Source organism: Anoplolepis gracilipes, chromosome 5, assembly GCF_047496725.1.
Source record: "Anoplolepis gracilipes chromosome 5, ASM4749672v1, whole genome shotgun sequence".
In the NCBI taxonomy this organism is placed as follows: domain Eukaryota; kingdom Metazoa; phylum Arthropoda; class Insecta; order Hymenoptera; family Formicidae; genus Anoplolepis; species Anoplolepis gracilipes.
The window spans coordinates 7,935,001-7,959,332 of NC_132974.1; the positions used below are offsets into that span (position 1 = coordinate 7,935,001).

At 33.3% G+C, this 24,332-nt stretch overlaps 1 protein-coding gene across 10 annotated transcripts in view; it reads right to left on the bottom strand.

Moving 5' to 3' along the window:
• The window catches only part of LOC140666131 (autophagy-related protein 16-1-like), a 277,683-nt gene that overhangs the window by 181,408 nt on the left and 71,943 nt on the right, over positions 1–24,332 (bottom strand). For 2 of the 10 annotated variants that reach the window (XR_012046714.1, XM_072892994.1), the window contains one exon: positions 20,310–20,495. The exons of 7 other annotated variants lie outside the window; for them this stretch is intronic. Coding sequence is in view for 2 of the 3 variants with exons in the window: in XM_072892994.1 (XP_072749095.1) it covers positions 20,484–20,495 (12 nt within the window). In the remaining variant the exon portion in view is untranslated. Of the gene's footprint in view, positions 1–10,870; positions 11,144–20,309; positions 20,496–24,332 lie in introns of those variants that run through there. One more of the 10 variants, XM_072892983.1, reaches the window with a different exon arrangement.

The window sequence follows — 24,332 nt, forward strand, 5'->3', positions numbered from 1 at the left end:
ACCGAACGCGGTGATGAAAGGTGAAGACAGAGAAAAAAAAAAAAAAAAAAAAAAAAAAAAAAAAAAGAAAACTCGTGAAGTGACCGAGATTAAGGATTAGGAGAAGAGTAAAGAGAAAAGTAGAGTAGATGGGATATTACGAAATCGTAACGCGGGGATACGAAGATTGCGGCAGTAAAATACTCTTCGTCTCGTGTACGTATGTAAATTTATAAAAGTATTTCTCGAAATGTATAATGTTACATTTTCGAAGCGGATGATCGCTCGAACGATCTGGCGGCGAATAAAAAAAAAAAAGGAAAGCGTCAAGTAAAGATATCTCGCGAAAATATACTCGCCGTTACTTATTAACGTTGACAGACCTTCCTTATGTGCGTGTGCGTGCAAATAGGCGTTTGTTCTAATGCATACGCTGCACGCGAGAAGCGCAGCAGCACATGTCTAAATCGTAGGGGGCAGGAAAATGGATAAGCAGCTGAATAATGCCCGGTTAATACCGATTACCCCCAGCGGTCGAAGAACTTGATCGCTCGCGGCTGTAGGAAATGATTTCGCAACGCAAGCTTATAGCCCTCATCGGGCCTCTAAGGGGAAGAGAAAAGGGAACTTGGAGCATCTCCGTTAAAGGCAACGTATTAATATCCTCTCTACTTAGCGAAGCGTTTACTGGTTACGCGCCGCTCAACGATAGTCAGGACGTGCCACGCTGGCGGACATAATTAACTATAACACTGAAGCCGAAGGAAATTGTGCCGCGTCCCGCTCGTCTCTCGTCCTTTCTGTGTCTAAATATTATGCTTTCCCCCTCCCCTCCCCTGTCCACCTCCCCCTTGATCTCGGGCACGACACCGTAGAATCAAGCAACCGTGCATCCAATTAAAGGTCAAACTTCATCGCGCGATGGATTATTCGTTCTCGATTTCCAATGCGCAGACAGCGACCAGAAAGAAATTTGCGGTGTAGACGCGAAGAATAGTTAACGTTGGTATGTCAACTAACGGTTGTTTACGGATACGCGAAATGCTGCTTTGTTCTCTGTCATCAATTCTGATGCATAGAATATTAATTCGTAGAATTTGCATAGCGGAGAACATGTAACGTTTCTGATATTTTATTATAAATTATTTATGTCCCTCGAATATCATGATAGTAAAAAACGAAAATTATAAATTTTGTGCATAATATATGAATGAGTAAGCCACACAATATTTTTTTATTTTACATTCTATAACTTTTTAATTTATTAAAACAGCTGCAATTAAAAATTTGTATATTAATTTTTTTATTACATCTTATCATTTGTATCTGTTTGTGAAAATATAAAATATGAATGTTGGTTAATTTTAATACAAAATATAAATTATAAAATTATATTTTGCAATCAAGATAACTAACGCTACATTTATACATTTCGAAAACAACATTGACGGATGACATTTACAAGCTTTACTGTCCCTTCCTCTTCACCTACGCAAATGTTACGCGTAACAAAATAATTAACTGTCATGCAAGACCGTGTATCTTGTTATCCTTCTCATCGAATGGACCGTTCTTTGCTCCCAGGTAATCTTTTGCTCTCCATGCGGAATGTGAACGAGCGATCAACTCACCTATATTTTTGAATATGTCCGTCGCATAAATATATGTCAAACGCGCAGAAAAGACGTGAGACAAGAGACAACGAAGGTAAGTTAAATGATAGCGTAGGAGATCGATCGATAGATGGCCTGTATCGCAAATTTGATAAGGAGAATTAGCTGCATCGCAAACTTGCGCTAGACTAGCGATAGACTTTCTTTCTCTTTCTCTTTCTTTCTCTCTCTCTCTCTTTATGTCAGTTCCATGATTCGATACACATGCTGATGTGCAGATACACGCGCCGTTCGTCTTTATATGTATTCAAATATACAACCTGAATAATCTTACTCGATAAGTAAATATAAAATATGTCAAAAATTCCACGCAAACGTGGCGCATATAAAACTTAAGAATGTAACATCAAGTTATATTTTCCTGCAAAGAGAAAAACAATTTTATGTTCCGTCTGGAGATACGCGTACGTATATGAATATCTCGATTACATCGATATATTCGAAACGTTTTAATAAAAAACTGAATTTCCTTTGTTAATAAATACTTGATATCTTTAATAAATTTGTCAACACGTAAATAATAATTTAAATAGGTGTTGTTAAATAATTTGTTTACGCATTAATATGAGAAAAGTCATAAAATGCAATGTAAAAAATTTCGAAACCATTTTCATGAGATAAAACGATGCTTTTAACACATCGCAAGCGATACTGTAATTTAAAAAGTTTACGAGCTTTTTTCCAAACGTTATATTTTAACAAATAACAGTGACTATTTGTGTCAGCAATGTAGTTTGCACAAGGCATAAACGGATTCATATCTATACCAACCATCATTCGTTGTTGCATAAAATCCATATTATGAAAACGAAACCGCTTTATGCGAGAATTCGTGCTGCGAAAATTTGCGGAACACCAGTTATTAGAGTAAAGACCATTGGGTCAGAGATTAACATCCATGTATACGACGGTGCGTTAATTTTCATAGCGACCAAGCTTGCGAGCGACGAGGTTCGAATAACCGCATGAAACCGTCGGATCAGATTTTCCGTGGGACGGCTAAGTCGCGGACGGCTAAGTGCATTAATTCTTCTTAAGCTCGGCGCGTTTATATTAATAGGGTGCAATTAATAACGGTTAAAAGGCATTCGTTCACGGCGAGATTGTTGTCGACGGTGAATCGCGCCGGAGCCAAGTTGCGGCAGCCAACGCCGTGCGAGGAAGAAAGGTATAGGAAACAGAGACGAAAAGCCAGGAAGGCGTTAAATTACACTTAGCCCGTTTCGCTTTTGGGATTCTCCGGAAGAGTGGCGACGGACGGACGGAATTATTGCGGAAAAGACGACCGTACCGAGCGCCGGGATGCCCACAACGCTCCCCGAGTCTCTGAGAATTTCGAATGCTCGGCGCAGAGATATGCAACCCGCTATATAAATGGGCCTGCGGGTACTGATGTAAGATTAAATGCGCGATATCGACCTCGTAATCCAGTCTGCATCTGATATCGAGGTTAGCGTATAAACAGACATTCGAGATCGCCTTTGATATCACGGCCACTTTACTCTTCTGACTCTCTTCTGTACATCTTTGCAAATAGAAGAAATCCGTGACTGCTTACTCTCGCACCGGTTGGTCTTGCAAAAGACGATGATAACGTAAGCGTGATGAATGCGCTTGGCGCAGTGCAAAACACTTTTCATATCTTATTTATAGAATATATATAATCCACGTTCCACATACATACACACACAAAGAAAATTAAAAAGTTTAAAAATAAAAAGCTTTTAAAGCTATATAAGAGAATTCAATTGATATATCAAGCAATACATATATAGACGTATATAGACAAAGAGAGAGAGGAGAGAGGGAGAGAGAGAGAGAGAGAGAGAAAGAGAGTGATTATTAGATAATAGTGTTAAAAAAATATAAAAACTGTTAGAAAAAATGTATTTGACAGAAACATAATATAAGTTTGAGTGTAACGTATCCATGTAATGTAATGTAAATGAAACAAAATGAACATATACTTTTAAGAATATATACGATGCATTGACAACACATGAATTATTGTTTCTGTGTATGCCCATTTCACACTTCCTTGTAATTTGGTCTGATCTTAATTTGATTTTCTTTATGAAAAAAATATTTTAACAAAGGATTTAAAAGTATCCGGAAGCAGTTCGCACAATGACGTAAAGCATAAGGGTGTGAAGTTACGTCGTGTTACCAATTTGTTCCCGTTACGTGAGCTGTCAGCAACAGATGTTGTCGATTGGTGGTGCACATTTTTCGAATATATATAATGCATATTCAAATATATATACATACATATATATATATATATATATATATATATATGCATGCACATAGTATTCTTTTCATTACGATACTTTACGTACGTTCATGTAAAGAATTTCTATATTTTCAACACGTATGCGAAATTATATTGAACATCGATTGCAATTTTATATGCGCATATTTCGCTTACTCTTTTAATATCTTTCAACCATTCAAATGTATAGATGTGAATTTTTATCCGGCAAAGAGGAGAATTTATAAAAAGACAGAACGGCATATGCAATATATGAGAATGTTACAGCATCATAGGCAAATGAATTATACAATATAACTGTGTGACTGATTTATAAAATGGAATATAATATTAGGAATGAATAATATATACAATAAGTATTTATGTAACGAACACATATATGCACATGTAACTTTTAATAATTAATTTAAAATCTTTTACAGAGGTCTTTAGAGTTTATACAATTTTAATGAAAAATATTAAAAAATTAAATAAATCAAATCAAATATGTATATATTAATTAGTGTACTAATATATGGATACAATAGTTATGTATAAGAAGATACTTTTAAACACACTTTAAATAATACTTGTCAGATGCATTTTATTTATATACATACAATATGTTTGTGAAATAAATTGTTCTTGCAATTATTTTCATCAGTTTGAAAATCTCATTAATTGTATCAATTTCAGGGAGTTATTAATCTTGAAAAATCTCCTGCAAATAACAACATGAAGGGCACTAAGAAGGATCGATGAGGATTTAATCTTGCTGGTTTTGTCTATAAATCTGGTTGATGAAAAAAATATATCTTTCTAACAATAACTTTTAATTCAATAATACTAATCCAACGTTAAAAGGTTCTCGAAATTAAAATTATTTTTTTATTATTAAAATGACCTCGAAAAGACAAATTATAGAAATATTCGGTTGAATGTATATATTTCTCAATTTTAAAAATAAAAGAAAAATATGTCAAAGTTAGAATTGCAGATACACATTTAATTTGTTATAGTGGAAGTTAAAAATTTCCGGTAATTCTTATATATCTGTTTTAGAATACACATATCTCAATCATAAAAATTTCGAATATAAATTCGAATTTTAAAAACGCCCAGTACATTATAAGATTTATTTATCGTTCAAGATTTATAAAATTCATGAAATTGATGAAAGAAATCTGAAAAGTAACAACGAATGTTGAGAAGCATTAAGACATTTCACATATTTGCTTCTGACAATATTAATTGTTTGTACAAAACTCCATTACAAAAAAAAAAAAGAGGAATTTTTCCTATTTTTGATAAGATTTTTCGAATTAAATACAGATTTTCTTTGTGTAGTCAAAGTTGAGCTGCAACCAAAGAAAATCTCTTTTCGGTAATATTTAAGAATTTATGAGTATACATATTTTGCAGATGCGTACAAATACTGAATTACCACGTGTGTACCCATCGAAAATACATACGTATATGTCTTGTGACGAGTTTTACTCTGATTGCTTGGTTACCACATAGAATCGACCTCGCGACCGTCGTTGGTAATCACTGTCGACTTGCGTTAGCAGGGATTTTAAAGAGCTGACGAAGCTAAACGACCCCTCATTACGCGTCGCTAGAGATTTATATGCAATGAACATAGCACCATAAAATGATCGCCGTCGCTGTCATTCGACAATGCGTCCACGCGTCAGATTTGCATTTGGTCATGTCCGGCTGTAATAACATTCCGTGTTTGTGCTAATCTGCATGTGTGTATATGCATATATATTGTGTACAATGTTATAAGCAGAGACATACGTCATTGTCAATACTTTTTAAAGTTGATGGAAACCACGAAAAAATAAACGAGGTACAATACAAGCAAAGATTAATACAAGTTGATGTATTGGTACAAAACAAATTTTGAGTAGGCGACATAATCAGGAATAAACGGTGATATAATTAATGAAACACAGCTAAAGTAAGGCTTAGTAAGCCGATCGATTCTTAATGCCGTGCGCGTCATCGTAAGATATTATAATATATTTATCGTATAATTATACGCTTATCTCAGAAAACAGCGTAACACGTAGCTCGTACCCAATTACGTGAACTTTGCTCCGCGTATACTTAGAAGTTAACAATAACGGCCACGAATTTTCAGCTTTACCTAAAACCGCAGCTGTTAATTATTACGATAAAGTAAACAAAGTTAAGTCTAACTCTGTGGAAACATGTCACATGAGTTACCAGACTACAAGTATGACATATGACAACGAGCTTTTATGAATAATACACGGTGTGAGTAAAGAGTGATTATTTTCATATAAATACTATTAGAAAATATTAAATGCTAATCAAAATTCCCTAATTTGAAACGTAGAGAAAAAAATTATAAATTTTTAATTGTAGATAATTAACAAAATAATGTGGCTTAAAAATATTTTCAACAAAAAATAATAAATATAAATTATCTTTAACAAATTAATGATAGAAGTAGCAAAATACGTATATGGTTAAATTAATAATATATAGAATAATAATAATATTAAATTATATAGTCTTAAATATATATTATGGCAGGATTTAAAATATAATCTCATATATTGACAAATTTCATGCTCTTTAAAACTTAATTTTAATACGCAAAAGTAAGATCAACAGCATTACAATTTCATAAAACTATTATCAAAGAAGAAAAAGAGTTAATTAATCTATTATCTATTTAAAGAAAAACTTATATTTTGCGGTTCACGAAATATATTTCTTTCTTGAGATTTTGATTGATAGCTTGAGATTTTTAATAGCAAAATTATTTTTTCCAAAACAAACATTCACGCTTATCATTGCCGCAAAGTGCTACAAGCCCGCACAGTAATCTCTAGATCGTACGTTAGATACTTGCACTTGCGTACCGTTGATTAATCGAACCACGTGGGTTCCAATACATACGCGCAATGTACATGCGAAAGATACATGAATCGATATAGTGTGCGGCACGAGCTCAATGCTTCAAACGTTATTTATACGCACGTTTAAAAAGCAACGATGAAACGCAGCGGTTTTTCCGACCGCATTAATCCAATTGCACGCTTCAGTTTTGCGGGTTCAAATAACATCCCGTTACATTAAATTTTTATTTACTATAATTCTTATGACTATATTATCAGATAATACTTTTTAAAAACGTTTTACAAATTATAAATTTCTTAATTTAACAAAGGAGAGAAAAATATATATAAAAAAAACTAATATATAAAATTAAATATATATATTTTAATGTCAATAAAATTTTAATAATAATTTAAAAATATAGAATACGATTAGAAAAAGAAAAAATTATAGCTTTCCAAAAAATATTTTAAATCGTGACTAATATTATTAAATTAAAAAAATAGCGAAAAATAATGTAATAAAGTTTATACAATGTTTATTAATTAAAATTTTGTAATATATAAATTGTCTAACTGCTTATTAAAAAAATTCCTTATAATATAATATTTCAAATTAATATTTATATCTACCTCCAAAACTAAAATGCTATCATTCTCTACATATTTTAATGGCTGCTGTTAATAAGATCATCTTGGCTTTCAACTCTTCTATTATTATATTCCAAACAAAGTCAGAAATTTAATTACCGTACTTTTAATTACCGGCAATTCTATTAAACTAGACGTATATCACATTCCATGACATTTATTAAGAAATATCTAAATATTTGACCACCAGTGTTACAAATTAAAAGCATTTTATTCTACATTTCCTAAAATCTTCATCAATTATGAGTGATTAAAATCCAATTAAAAATACAGAATAACCGTATCTATAATGATAATTACCATCATAACAAAGAAGCATCTTATTGGCCGAAAGATATTTTCAGAACTCCACCAAGCGCTCTTGTTATTTATATAGGAAACATTAATTGTACAATATCGTGAAACTTCCTAATTCCAAAATGGACATTAATTAACAGAGCTTCAAACTCTAATTCCAAGTGCAAATACATTACGGAGAACATGGATGGTTAGGTGTACATGTAGAATCGCCCGAATTGCGCGGGAAATTGCAACCACAAAATGCATGGATCCACTGTGTTCGCCCAGAAACACGACTTTCAGATTGACCCGAGGGAAACTCGGAGGAAAAACGATAGAAGAGTGGTACGCGATGGAAGGAGAAAAATGTAAAAAAAAGGTGGAAGAAAGAGCGTGAATGTAGACGGTCGACTACAGAGAGAAAGAGAAAGAGGGATATACAGATAAGGGGAGGGGGGAGAGAGAAGGAATGCGTGGTCCAGTAAGCGTTAGTCTTCAATTTCGCCTCGTCGTGCGCTGGTGTACCCGGCCATTTGCATATGAATCAGGATCAGAGGAGCGCACCGAGGGTCCCGAAACGTGTATGTGGCGGCCATGATACGAGGACAAACAATCGCCCGCAATTATGCAAATCCCGTTACGGTGGCGCGATGTCTTTAAAAAATAAAAAAAAAAGAATAAAGAATGAGAAAGAAAGAGATAGAGAAAAAGGTTCCTCGCGTACAAGTGCGCGTGCGCGGATTAATCTGGTTAATGTGCTCGAGAACGCGTTGTGATAACGTAAAATCTCGCGAATTATTGTAGTTACGATAGAACGAAGAGAGATCTCGATTCAATCATGACACGACCGCTGATTCACAGCATAGCGTTGCACATGAATCGTAACTCGTAGCGTGAATCAATCAAAATCGTTCAGCCGCATCACGTGCCGAATAAAAACTCAATTACTTCAAGTGTCCATGACCGCATACCTATGCGTTCGTACATACACCGACTGCAAAGCTTCCTCTGCTCTGCTCTCCCTTTCGCGATTTGCATATGAATCTGGATCGGACACTAGAGATGCACGGTCACCAGGAGCTAGCGACAGAAGACAGACATGCAGACAGAGAGAGAGAGAGAGAGAGAGAGAGAGAGAGAGAGAGAGAGAGAGAGAGAGAGAGAGAGAGAGAGAGAGAGAGAGAGAGAGAGAGAGAGAGAGAGAAAGAGAGAGAAAGAGGGAGAGACTAAATAGAAAAGACGAGCACTAAAGTGTGAAAAAAAAGAAAGAAAAAATGCATAATAAGAGAAAGAGAAAATGCGGTAGTAACAAGGGATGCGAGAAAAAAAACGGGAAAATAAATGCACGTACAGAAGGCAAAAAAGCTAGAAAAAAACCAGACTGTATTATAAAATAAAAAAAAATTAATAATCTTCAGTGATAACGGCCGGCAAGCGATTGGCGAAGCTTTGTCGGATGGAAATCAGTAGTAAAAACCAACTATAAGCGGCCACGTTACCAATCAACGACGGGAACGCAGGCACGTATACAAGATACCTTGTTCTCCGATAAGTTTAATTTACCACAAACAGCACCGTAAAGCGGCTTAATTGCATTTCTTATATCGGTTTCTAATGAATTCCCCTTCGATCGTGTAATAATGTGAGTCTTCCTTAGCCAGTAAACACTGCTTTTAGTATAGCGAAGGATAAGCGCTGAGGAATGCGAGTTTTTTTCTGGAATAAATAATAAATAAATGCAGCGGGTATCCAATAGCATATGGTAGTTTAATCGGCACGATTTACTAAATGCAGAATCCCTCATTAATGCATTAATTATCGTAATTCATGCATATTTAAAAACACGTATGACAACAAATTATAATGTGAGTCACGTACAGATTACGTCATCGTAGGAACGGACCATCATTCGATGGCTGACGAATGTAATCACTAATATCAATAGCATCGCTAGTTTTCGCACCTTCTCGCAGAAAAAAATTTATTCTTTTGAATATGAATTCTCTTCATTCTATCATCGTTCCAACGCCCGCGACAGATTGCTACCTTTATTTCCATTATCGTGTTCTATTCACGTAGGCGATAAAATCGTGAGTGAAATATCATCATGTTTTTAACACGTTATTTAAATGCGAATGTGCATGCGTTCAAGTTCCAACATAAACGAAAAAATATATCTTTTGTAGCAAATTGCTTAAAGTTCACTAATAACTAGGCAAAAGTGCATTTATAGATATATCGTGATATTTTTTTTATTTGTTTTTGATAGTATTTTTTTCTTGTTATAAGAGATATAATTAAAATTATTAAATAAATTTCAGAATTAACAATATATATATATATATATATATATATATATATATAAAACTTTCTTTATAATAAATAAACTTAGAAAAAAGCGATTTTACAAGGTTTTTTTTCCACAAAATAAGTCGGTGTAGGAATGCGACTCTCGGAGATGGAGAATTCTTTCGAGGCGTTCGTATAATACTGCTTGTATATCTGTAAGAACGATATCTGAACAGCAGCAAGCCTGTCGCTCGGTACGAACAGCCATCCACTCGATTTCACACGGTGACTATACCCAAGGTTCTTCTTTCCCCGTCTTCGAGAATTACTTACGACGAGGAATGCGCCACAGCCGGCCTCTGTTCGGAAGGCGAAATCCTTTTCGCAAAATGTCTCGCACCCATGTGTGTTTACTACGTCCAACCGTATGTACTATTATACTATATCCAACTATGGACTGTCCGTGCAACGAAATAACGAAGTAAAGAAAGAAACACAAATACGACATCGCATGCTATATAAATATATATACATATATACATGTAATTGTATCTCTCGATAAAAATTCATTTTGCAACGAAATTCTGTTAAACATAAAAGCAAACGACATGGAAATTAATAATTGTATCAAACATTTTACATCTATTTTATATCATGACTCGATGTTACAAAAAAGTCTTTTAAATTCCTCACGTCGCAGATTAAAAAAAAAAGATATTATTTTACAATTTTTTTAAATGTACATGTATTTGTAATATATTTTTTAAATGTATTTAATGATAATCAATCTCTGATCATCAAGTAAAATTCTATTGTCAATCATAAATATATATGTTTAATATTAATAAAAAATTTTATTTATTTAACGAAATTTGTCTTATGTGAGAATGATTTTACAGATAAAAATTTAAGAAAAAAGATTACTGTTTTCACAATTGTAGTAATGACTTTCTTAATATTTATTACTTGCGCGGTTATCATAGAGCTTTTATATCGGATCGAATAAATTCCTTTGCTGGTAAAGCCGGTTGAAGCCACACTATTTGATTTCCCAAGGGTGCATCACACCTTGCAACATTCTGAGAGACGTCCACACGGGCAAATATGGATGTTTGCGCGTCACGATGGACAGCACAAACAAAAGACTTTAAAAGAAAGAAAAGAATGAAATTGGAAGAAGAATAAAGCTACAGTACGGTAATCTTGGGACCAATAATTTAAACTTGCCTATATCTTTATGCACAAAGAGAATAACAATCATTTAATATGTAATAATACACTATATCTCTTGTATTGTGATGTAATAAATGAATTGGTCTATATTATACATATATATATATATATATATATATATATATATATATATATATAATATTACATATATGGTCTATATATAATTATTGTGGTCAATACTATTAATACTAAAATAATCAATACGTCGATATCGTAGTTCGTAGTGTATAGTTACGTAAGCATTTATATATTAATTAATCGTTATATATATATATATATATATAATTATGTACAGTGATTATATAATAGACTTTTGCACAAAATCACATACACTTTCAGTAATAATATTTTTAATCTGTTTAATTTAGATATGTCAAAAAATTAGCGCATGTTGAAATAGCGAAAATTGTTCCGGTAAATCGTTTGTACAAGTTATATAAATGGACACAAGTGTAGTCCAAAAAAAAAAAGAAAAAACAAATTAAGATTAAGATAAACAACGAGGGTAGCAGAAATAAAAATTATGAAATTGGTGTATCGTAGTAATGCAACGATACACCGCATATTATTACGTACTCCTTTTAAATTAATAAAAGCGACGATATGCCACGAGTGCCATAAATGTAGATTGCTTCGGCGCGGCATTCAAACACGCGGACGGGCAAATGTTCCAGATGCAAAAGAAGACGACGAATGTAAAATAAAAGATGCAATGAGAACGAATAAGTTTCAAAGATGGAGGAAAAATAAGACGCGCAAAGAATGTGTACGGATAACATCGCGTTTTCCAGGTTGCGCTACATTAACTATAATTATAGTGACAGCGAGAAGCGAGCACAGGTTGAAACTTATGATAATACGGTACACGCGGTGGTTTGTGCACGATCTAACCGGCACGAAACGTATGTAGATGCGATGCAATGTATATGCAACGTAAAGCACTCGTGCACTCGGCGCGTTCTCTTGACGTCGCAAGGGACTCTCGCGTATATTTCCTGGATGCTCCAACAATACTCTGCGTTTTCCTCGCTTCCATCACGCTCTCTATCCTTTCACCGTGTCTTTTAGCAACGTCCTCTTCAGTACCGGTTGAAAAGATCAGTAATGTGCATTTTCTCAGTCTTGCATTTTTTATGCCTTTTTTACTTCTTGTATTTTTTTGCAGTTGATACCACTCTACTCTTTCCCTCTTGTACGTTATTTTTTTGTCTCTTCTTATTTATTTTTACTTATTGTGTATACACATTTTGTAAATATGCTATGTCCCGTTCTCTATCACGCATTATTACGTTAAATGGTAAACATATTGCGTGTCAATGATATTCACTCATCCTGATTCCATACACGTTTGCCTAAACGACCGTAAAACTTGGAATGCGTGTTAAGGGCACTAAAAAACCATCTTTTGAAGAGAATAGCTGGAAAAATTGATTGCGCGCGACTGTCGCTGATGGCGATCGATGTTCACTCGTTATCCTTAGATTTGTTGTTGACATCAATTACCATCGTGCGTACTTTGTTCACGTATTTTCTTTTTAACAACGCAAAACAAAAATAAACATTTGAGTCTTAAAATTAAATATATTTTATGGAAAGTAATAATCATTGTTAATAATAATCGTTTGTATTAAAATATTAAAAAATCGAGTTGAATATTTTATATGTTCATCTGTAGTATTTATATTCGATATCAAGAACAAATTATTTTATAAAATTAAAAAATTCCCAATTAATTTAATTTCTTTCATGAAAAAGTAAACGTGAGATATAAACGAGATTTTCTCTCCGGGACGTTCATGCCTAAGGCAAAACATAGCGCGCATGAATTTCGATATGAATATATTAGATTCGTTCAAATAAAACACAGACTGAGATTTTTATGGAACAACGACTTCAGTCCACGTTTCAGTTGAACGTACCTAATATTTAAAGAAATATATAAGTATTTTTTTATATCAAACAACACAGATAAGATTAAGATCATGATAAAATGAGATGTAACAAGTGATGTCAAATGATGAGCAAACTGGTAATCTATCCACGCAGAAAAGTTGTTGGAGTTCAAAGTTGTCAGCGTTATCAGTACAGATCCTTGAAAAGCTTCCTAAGAGATGGAAAGGGTTTGCCTTCGAAATTGATGGGTGATCCTTGCGCCGACGAACCGAGAGTCAAGTTGATGGACCGAGCGACGATAAGGTTACAGAGAAGGGTGATTCAGGGGAACGGTCGGACGGAATACAAATTTTCCCCCAGATGACGGATGTCGAGGAGTTTCCACTTCGTTATTCACTCTAGCGGATCCTTCTTCCTATCGCCCCATGTCTCGAACCCTATGTCGTTACGACGTCCAGCTTTCCATTACCCTTACCCATACGAGCAGAAATTCATACGCAAAATTCGCTTCTTTCTCCGAAAGATCGATAACGCGTTTGCAAAAATGATGAAATCATAAATCAACATATGATAATTCTAAATGATACAGGAAACACATAATGACATTTCCTCACAGTTTTAATATATAAAAAAGTTGCTGTTATATACATATGTATATATATATATATATATATATATATATATATATATATCATATATTAACTGATATTGAAATATACTTTTACATGAGATAGACTTAGAACAATAATACACTACGTCGCATGAAGCAGATTTTGCAAACCAGAAACAAGCAAAGAGAGAGAGAGTTTATAAATCATTTTACTTCTATTTAATATTCTTTCCCTTTTCCTTCGACAATTTTCAAATTTATTTCTTGATATTAAACGGAATGCTCTGTTTTCAAATTATCAAAGTTATCAATTAAAACTGCTGCTAATAAATCTATCAATGTTAAAAATTTATTAATACTTTCTGTTTCCTAAGACCAATAACATTATATAATATAAAATAAACTTTTAGTAAATGAAATATATGCCCTTACAGTTTAGAAAATTTAAAAATACTGTTTTTTTTTTACATAGAAATGCATACTTTAATAAAATTTGCTATAAATTTATTTTTAGCAGTACGATGTATTCTCGATATATCATTTGCTATTGAGTTGATTAATAATATCAAATTTTGTTGGATGATATGAATCCCAATTGCGGTAGGCATCAAGCCACAATGCAACTTAATGAAGATGTACGGATAGTACGAGGAAACCGCAATGCACATGGTAGATACGCATATATTCAGCAATATTGGCATTTCGTTGAACACAATATCGCACGTCTGCAAATTACTGTTAGAATAGAATGTTTCAATCGAAGATGATTCAATCTTCTCTATTGTAACAAATCTTTCGAATTTTAACAGTCAAATGTAAACACTAATAATACTTGACATAAAATGTATGTAAGCATTTATTCTTACATTTTTGTACAGTTTTAGACTCGTACATTCGTTAATAGTTAAATTGTTTACACAATTTTTGTTCAAAATATTTGTATCTAAACTAATTGTCTTCTCTCTTTTCATATTTATATCTTCTCTTTTTTCATAAATTCACTTTATATTTTACAATAGTAAAGTAATATTAATTTTTGAAATTAAACTTTTATTAACTTGTTTAAAAGCAATCATGATAGCTTTATCATTATACATATTTCCTTGTGCAAGCTTTCATGTCTTTACAATGTCAACAAACCATGTCAAAAAGTATAATTATAAACTTTAATAAGTTGTCTAATTGTAAGAACTTTCAATAAAATGCCAGAACTTCTAAGGAAACATCATATTCACGTTATAAATAAGATATAAATATAAATTATATAAGACAATTAAAATATATCTAAGATATTTTATGTAAAAATGAAAGATTGTTAATATTATTCATAATTGCCACATTTTTCTTCTATTTTTTGCAAGCAATAAATTATATTAGTAAAACATATACATATATGCGTACTAGTGACATGATATTTAATAATCCATAACTGATTTTGTGTAATACTAAAAATTCTGACACAATTTACGAGCGGCATATTGAAACGAGGGAAAAATGAGTCTGTATCTTTCGAACCCTTGGAGCAATAAAATACACTTTTTTGCCTCGCTTTTATTGGTAGAGATCGCTTATTGCCGAATACGCCATCCTTAAGTATATCAAAAGTGACAATACATGCTCTATATTTTTTTAACTATAATTCGTATCATTAAACATCGTATGTGTCATATAAAATTATAAGATATACTTTGAAAAATGGATATTTTTTACTAAGAACGTTAGTATTACTTTTTTAAATATTTCTATTAATGTAATAATAATATGCTATATAGTTATTATATATGTGTAATTATACAATATAGTTTATTATAAATGTGTATCGTTTAATCTGTTCATATTTCATAATATGAATAATAAACAGATCAAAGTACACGTTTATAATAAATTATATTGTGTTAATTATAAACTAAAAATTATATTTGACAATATATTTAACTGATATAACATTACAGATATAGGAATAAATAATATCAAAGAAAAATATAACGAAACGTTGCGTATACACATAAATTTCTGTATTTAATATAATATAATTCTTTATATTTTCTTTAAAAAAGTATAACGGCTTTTATTACTGTTTCATTATTTGCAAAACATAAATTTGCTATCAAAAATAAAATATCAATATTTAAAAAATATTTGGGCAATACAATATTTATATCAAGTGCATAAAAATTGTTATCAATTAAAAAGTAACATTGTATTCGTCAATATATATGTATTATACAATATATTATTGTCAATGCTGTCATGTTGCTTGCTTTCTTTTTCCTACTGCATTAAAAATATTATATATTTAAGCACGTGTGGTTGTGTAACAAGCGTGCGACGAACGAAAGTTTTGTAACGGCAATATTTGCGCGTTGCAGAAGCAATAGAGATTATCTTATCAAATATGGAAGGAGTTTTACAATATCCGAAAGCTTCATCTTGCCCGGGATATTTTATAAATTCTTCGAACTTTCTGCGATCTAATGGAACGTAAGCTATATTATTGAATGCGCCATATCCGAGGTCCATTATCCTAAACGCGCGACGCTACATAATTTGTCTTAACTGTGCAAGTTAATATGTTATACGACACTTTAATCGCGCCTTCACATGTATCGCATATGTAATGGAATGAAATAAAATTTGTAAAATATTTATGATATTCAATGAATTACTTTCTCTCTTTTGATTTTAATGTACACTTGAACGTCACAGCGACAAAAAGTAAATTATTTTATGTCAGACATTCTGTAGAAATGCAAAATTCTAAAATTTACCATTATTATTATCCTTTAAAAATACAATTATAGAATCGATTAAATTATTTAAAAAAATATTATTAAACATAAAATTTATGTAGAGCAGAATTTTTTGCAGGCTTGGTCAACATACAAAGGGTTAATAATAAAATCTCATCAACCATCCTTAATCGAATAACAAATTTTAATATGTTCTATCGATTTTGCATGTTTGTGAAAAACCCGCATCCCTAAAATTTATAGCGGCGTTGATGTAAATTGCTGCGTATTTCAGGTCGATGGAAAAACTGCATAGAATGTCGAACAAAATTGCGGAAACAATATATTCGACGAGCGACTGGATGAATAAATGGCCGTGACTATCGATTTTCACAGATCGATAGATAGCCACGGTTTCGTTTGCCTTCAACCCTCTCGGGGACCAGAATCCTCTTGTCCGTCATCGCCTATTGGACCCAAATATCGTTTATTGCTTTCGGCCTAAAAACAATGCCTTTATACGCAGCCGTCGTTCTGAACGCAACGGACGTATATACTCCCCGAAATTGCGATAGAAGACCACTGCAAATCGCTGCGGTTGTTAATCGATCGCCAGTAGTTTCATTACAATGTTGACACGAAGCGGAACAACAATGGTTACGGATACATCAATCCGGAACGCAAAAAAACGAAGATAACATAAAAGATATTTAAAAGATGTACAGAATGATCTCGTGTTCATAATGTAAAATTTCTGCAGCCATTGTATCTCACATTGTTGGTTTCATATCGCATAAGTTACAAGAGATAGAAATATAATTCACAACAATTCGTATAAATTTATATTAAAATTCAACTGTTGTAAAAAATTCTTTACTCTATAAAAGCGTTACTTTTAATATTTCGTAATAATTTGAAGGGACGCGTTCTGTTATAATATTAAGTAGACTTCAAACTTAAGATTATAGTGCTACTTATTGTAAATTTCAAAGATTGAATTGTAAACGAGTTAAAATTGTGAGCTGTAAAAATTAATGCAATTGACTTTCAATTTTTATGCATTTTTCTTTCGTAAAAAAGCTAAATAACTTCGTTGATCAAGATATAAATTCTAATAAAAAAACATTATGTTAGTCAAAAACTTTTGCGCTTATTTAATTGCAAAGTAAAAGAAATGGCAGAAAAAAAAAGAATGAATGAAATAAGCTGAATAAAATAAAAAGGAAAAACCGAACATATTTTTGTTCATCATTGAGTCGGCATAACCTTTTTAAATATATAAAACATATATATATATATATATATATATATATATATATATATATATATATATAAAATCAACGACGGTTTTTGTTATATAAACTTACAAATTTTTTATTTATGAGAATTAAGCAATTTCTTATCATTTTCAGTTGTTTTTGTTTCATTATCACTATATTTTCTCTAATTAAGCGTAGGTCTAATTTTAACTATCCTTGTCGACGAGAATTGGGGCTCCACAACATTATACCTGTGATTGGGATTAAAAATTAATTCCCAATTATTCTACCAGTGAAAATGGCTTGCATGCTTATGGAAGAGAAACTATATAGGTCATGAATATCCGTTAAACAAGTGTAAACTGTAAAACGCTATGCGGAGATGGAGTATACATGGATAAAAGCATATTATGTCATTTCGCAATAATTCGGTATCATATAATGTCCGTCCGATAGTAACAACCCAGGCTCATGGTATAGTTCATTTTAATAATTTTTGGTAATGAGAGAGTGAAGAATTCAACATTGTGTGACGATTATACTACATCCGATCAAACGTTTGTAATAGGGATTATTTTGAACCGTTATGAAAATTGAACCGGAGAGATGCGTCAGACACGAAGGGAATAATGGAGGATCTCTTCAAAGAAGAGAAGAGAATAGGTAGAGTCAGTAGAGAGAAAGAGATATATATATATATATATATATATATATATATATATATATGTCGTCGCCCTCGTGGTCGGAATAGAATAGAACAACATAAACCAGCAAGCGGTGAGAGATGGAGGATAGGATTCATGAACGGGTAGGATGCAAGTACCAACCGCTCTCAGATTCCCCGAGAGAACCGCTATTGGCTACTCCATTGCTCATCACGACATACCAGAGCAAGCCTGAACAAAGCTTCCGAGCAATGCTTTTCTTATGGTTCCTAATCTGGCTTAGAGAGTGAGTGCAGTATACCGTTCTCTTGCTCACTTCCATCGGTCCAATTTACGTTAGTAAAAAGCCCTGTCTTTCTAGAACGAAACGATATCTCGTATAACGCGCGCAATTTCAGTCGATGTGACATACCTATATGTATGATCAGAATTACGTCAGTTTTGGTGAAAACAGCACGAAAGCTGGAATATGAAGTCCAGTGAAAAATACATACAAATATGTAATATTCTAATTGAAAAATATTGGAAATGGAAATACGACTTTCCGTTTTATCGCATTTGATCGGTGGTAATTGTTTAAAGTCATTCGTCCAAAAGAATGCAAACAAACATATATTAAGCAAAATAAAAAATTTAGGTGCAAAAAGTTATAGTATCATATTTGTAAATTTGAAAAAATAAAAATAGCAATTTTATAAAAATTAAAATAAATAAAATATAGTATTCTATTAAAGTATAGTGAAAATTTTATTTGTATTATTGTTATTCGCAATTAAAAAGGAGCAAAATTATTAATTATAAAAATATTAATTGAGTCAAATAAAAGAAACAAAGTTCCAACAATACATACATTTTACTGAAAAATGCACAATTATATAAGAAAATTCTAGTATGTATAATATAGCTCTTACAATTAGTGAAACGATGATTAAAAATAATTATTATTTAATATTAAATAGACAATGACATTTTTGTGCTAATCTGTGCACCTGATATTAATTTTTTAAACACAACGGTTAAAATGATTTAAAAAAGTTATTATGAACGAGTGAATTACATGCGTCAATTTCCATCATTCATTCCGCATAAAAAATTTTTATGAAAATTTTAGTGAAACGATTTCTCCCCCTGCAGTAATACAATTTCGCTCGTATTCCGCATTAATCCGGAAACGCCGAACACGCTGACAAATCACCAATTTCCCAGTGAAGGTACGTGTTTTATTGGTGAACACGTGTCGGCGCGTTGTAACACGCATGACGGAAGCTCGTATTACACTGCAGCAACTAATGCAGGCGCGTGTCATCCGTAACGCGGGATAATTTTAATTAGCTCGGTTTAAATCAACTTGCGCCAAACGAACCGAATAACCTAATCAAAGAAGAAATAGCGACGTAGACAGAAACATTCGGATCGCTTCCTTTTTCTCTTTCTTTCTTTCTCTTTTGCCTTTTTAACGTGTTGTTACTAACGATGTGTGTGATCATAACAATTTGGCAATTTGGTAAAAACAAAATTACTGTTGATAACGTTAAAATCATCATAAATTAAATCTAACTCATTCGCTTTTATCATGTGTGCGCGGGATTTAATCATACGCATCATGCAGATATACATTGTACAGATGTATATTAAATACAAAGATAATAAGATATTAGTGTATATAAGTATTGTCAAATCTATGACGATAGAGGAGATTTGATCAGATTTTCGTTTGTTTGCCAAAGGGAAGGTAGAAACAATAAGTGCGAGATAATGAAAGAAAGAAACAGAGAGAGAGAGAGAGAGAGAGAGAGAGAGAGAGAGAGAGAGAGAGAGAGAGAGAGAGAGAGAGAGAGAGAGAGAGAGAGAGAGAGAGAGAGAGAGAGAGAGAGAGAGAGAGAGAGAGAGAGAGAAAGCACGAACGGGGAAAAATAGTTTACCTTTTTCTACCCCGACCACCGCCTATTTTTTCCAGGTTTTGCTTCCTTTCATCACCCGCTCGGCGAAATAGACGGGGGCGCGTCGTGAAGAGAAGAGAGAGGGAGGGACCCGAGGTATCCGTCTGTTTCACTTGAAAAAGGCACTTTCCGCGGCAGCACAATAACCAGGACTGGTTAGGTACGTGCCTGAAATAAAACGGGACGTTCGTTCTTAAATCTCCTCTCGCGCTGAAGCGCGCGTGATAGCCGTGATAGCCGTGATAGCCGTGTTTGGATAACGAATATGATCAGGACCATAATACGCGAATTCCCCACGCAAACATATATGAATACGTTGTTGTTTTTCAATATGACTTTCCTTGATAATGAATCATTCTCCCTATTAATTTCGAATTGAAAGTCAAGATAATGCATGTTATGGTAAAACGCAATTAAAATGAATATCATTACATTTCGTTTATTCGCATTTATACGATGGCTCTGTATAAACATAATCTCTACTTCTCTTTCGATTAATATTATTTTTGGCAACAAATTATAATATCTTTATATACATACTGAATTTTACATTTCAAAATAAGTTATATGCTCAACAGAATTGTTTTAATTGTTTAATATCAGTTTTGTTGGAAACATAATGCATTCCTAGGAAAAAATGTAAGACTTTATTAAAACCAAAACGTGTGTGAAAAAAGAAAGAGCATGAATAATTGAAAACAGAAAGTATAAAAATACTGTGGTTACCATAAATTTCAATAACGATTCAAGCAACGCGCTAAACAATAACGCGGCCGCGAAACAATGACAGATTTTAACACAACATAGCATCCTCTGGGAATCGAGTCGCTAACAAATTGGCTGGTACCTCAGAATTATGATTAATAGGTCGCATCCCTCGAGGGAATTAAAATGAAACTTTACTTCGTGTGTGCTCATGTACACGGCATTATTATCCTTTATTGTCCGCGCACAGCGTAGAGAGAGAGCGTCGGAGGAATCACCCGTGTCAGAATCTTTGACATGCGCATCTCATTCCATTAGACTCCTCTCGCAGATTGAATTAAATTGAATTCTGCCCACGAGCAAATTAATTTCCCAGAGCGGGCGCTAGAGAAATAGGAAAAGAATCAGCTACGTAGAGGCGCTCAATAAGGCTTACTCGTTAAATCCGTTACACATGGAAGCGAGACCGCGCGAGGGATATACAAGAAGCCCCCTAACAAGAAGTGCATCCAATTTCAAGCCGTATTTAATGTGCCGTATATCATACGCGACACGTTTGTAGTAGTGCGAATGTCTCGGGCCCCGCGTTTCTTCTATATTTTGTGCCCAGTTCCCGGCCGAGAGAAGATATAATATATGCTTTATAGAACAGTAAGAACGACGGAAGGAGGTGCGGCGCGGCGTTTGTCACTTTCTTCTTGTATGTACATACACGCACACGATGCATGTACGCGGCGAAATCATTTATCTACTTCCGAAGACAAGAAAGAGGAAGTAAGGGAACTCTCGCGTAAAAGCGTGCCCGCGCTTTATACGCAAGTCACGCCTGGCCTGGCAAAAGCGGGGATGGAGCGATTTTTTTCGACGCTCCCTGTAGATAATTTAGTGCATCATATACGTGAAACGCGCGCCCTTTTGCTCTCTCCCGCGAGAACAACATTTCATCTTGGATCGATTTCCTTCCTGCTCGCGCGGCTACGTTCCCAGCCTCCGATATTTCGCCATCGATCCGTAAAAGACGAAAGCACACCACACAATGGCAACTACATACATATGTATATAATACATACACGCTGTCGCGACGCCAACAGTTGAAGGGAATATGTGAATTTTCAATATGAAAATAAAATAAGCATGTTTATTGTGTAACGAGGCCAACGCGTTATTTAACAACGGTGGTGACAAGTCCAGCATAACAACGAATTATGGAGAAAAAGAATAATAGGCTCTCAGTCGTTGCTACTGTAAAGCACGAGTCTGATTGCTTTAACACATTTAAACGATACACCGCGTTACAATGACCTATGACGGCGTTGTCAATGTTACTTTACCGATAATGAATGTCCTTATTCGTCATGAATCGATGCCGGATGAACACAATATCATAGGGAATTCTATTAAAGTTGAGTAATGGTTATCGATTTTTCATTTTACTCGTAATATTATAATTATAAAGGGAAATACATGTTATAAATTTATATTAAATCAATTGCCGTCACATTACCAGCAAATAATGTCAAATAAATCTAATGGCATAATATATTAATTCATTAATTAATTTCATATACATTATATAATGGACGACACAGATTTATAAAATCAAATTAGATTATTATTATATCATAATTTGTGAATCATATTATTTTACATTATATTTAGTACAAATAACACTTTTCATCTATTGATAATAAATAAGATTGACCAAAGCGATAAAAAATCGAATGACAACAATGGCAGGAAGAAATGCAAATGTATTTTAAAAAATCTCAGCATTATAAAATCACAACAAGTAGTTTAATTAAGAATAATTTTTTCTCGTGAACGCAACTCTCTTTCTTCTCGGGAAAAACTACATCGTATAAGTAATGTTTATAATGTTTAATTCGGATATGTTTAGTCATAATTGTAAGTAAGAATCAAGGAATTACAATTCAATCAAGGATTTACAATCCGTTGTAAAAAAGAATCAAGAGAAGCAAGGAACTCGGATAGAAAAGAAAAATTCAAATGAAGATTATTTTCGCGGAATGAACACGTACGAACGCGGTAAAGAATGATGATGTGCACACGGATTATTATCAATGCAGTAAAGTAAGTCGTTCATGGGTCATACAAATTCTGAAAGTAGTATTTAACGTATAATTCGTCCATCATGTCCATGTATTGGCGCGCATGTTGTGTACATACATATGTGTGTCGTGCCTTGTGCGGTACACTATCTTGCGTACACATTCCGCGTAAGTCGCATTACTGTGCACTCGTATCCGCGAAAGCGAGAAACGCTTTCTCGTTCTGAACATGTCTGTGTCGAAAGACTTCCTCGAGCCGTCACGCTACGTTTACTCATGAAAGAGCGACGAGGATATAGTCGGAGAATATCCTCGCGGACAATCTTCCCTTAAATACAGTCGGCAGGAATGGCAGTACTTCGTGAACGACTTGACCTCTTCTTGCTTTCGCAGTTGAATCGTAAAAAAAAAAAATGATGTCTGTTAAAATGGAAAGGTGAAAGAATCGTCTTCTATCTATTGAATTTTATCTGTTGTTACGGATTTCTAAAGAGCATATGATGTTCTGTCTCGTCTGTACTATCTCCCTTTTCCCTCTCTCTCTCTCTCTCTCTCTCTCTTTGATTCTACCTCCCGGATTCTCTACTCGAATCTCGTTGCTACTGAAGAATCTCCGGGGGGTATGCCACCCCGGACGTACCTTTGTCCTAAATGATAAACTTTGCCCGCAGGACTTTGCCGCAGAAAAGTTTCCTTGTCCGCCAATAAGGAAAGCATTTCGTAACTTCGGTACTTGTTTCGCGTTAGCCTCCGTTGTCTCCGCTATTGTTCTTAAAATGCGGTAAAATAATGCTTCCGCGATATACATAGTTGTAGTACACGAGTGCATTTCTTTTATTTTGCGAGTAAACCTCTCTTCAATGTTAATTTATTAACGTTTTTTCTTAAAAATTCTATTCTGAAAACTAATAAGATAAAACTGCATAATAAATCTGCTAGAAATTATTTATCTGTAATAGAAAAGATAAAGTTTTTAATACTATTTTTATATATCTTTATCTATAAATTTTTTTATAGTTCTTTATTTATTTCTTTTTCACAGATTTAGTCAAGTTGGAAATAAATAAAATTGAGACAAAAAATAAATCAAACAAAAATATCCAAGTCATAGTTAGCTAATGTTAAATTTTCAATTCTCCGTATTAAATGAAGTTGCGCATTTGTTATTTTAATAATACGATGTATAATATATATACACATACAGGCTATAAAAAATTAACAATCAACAGAG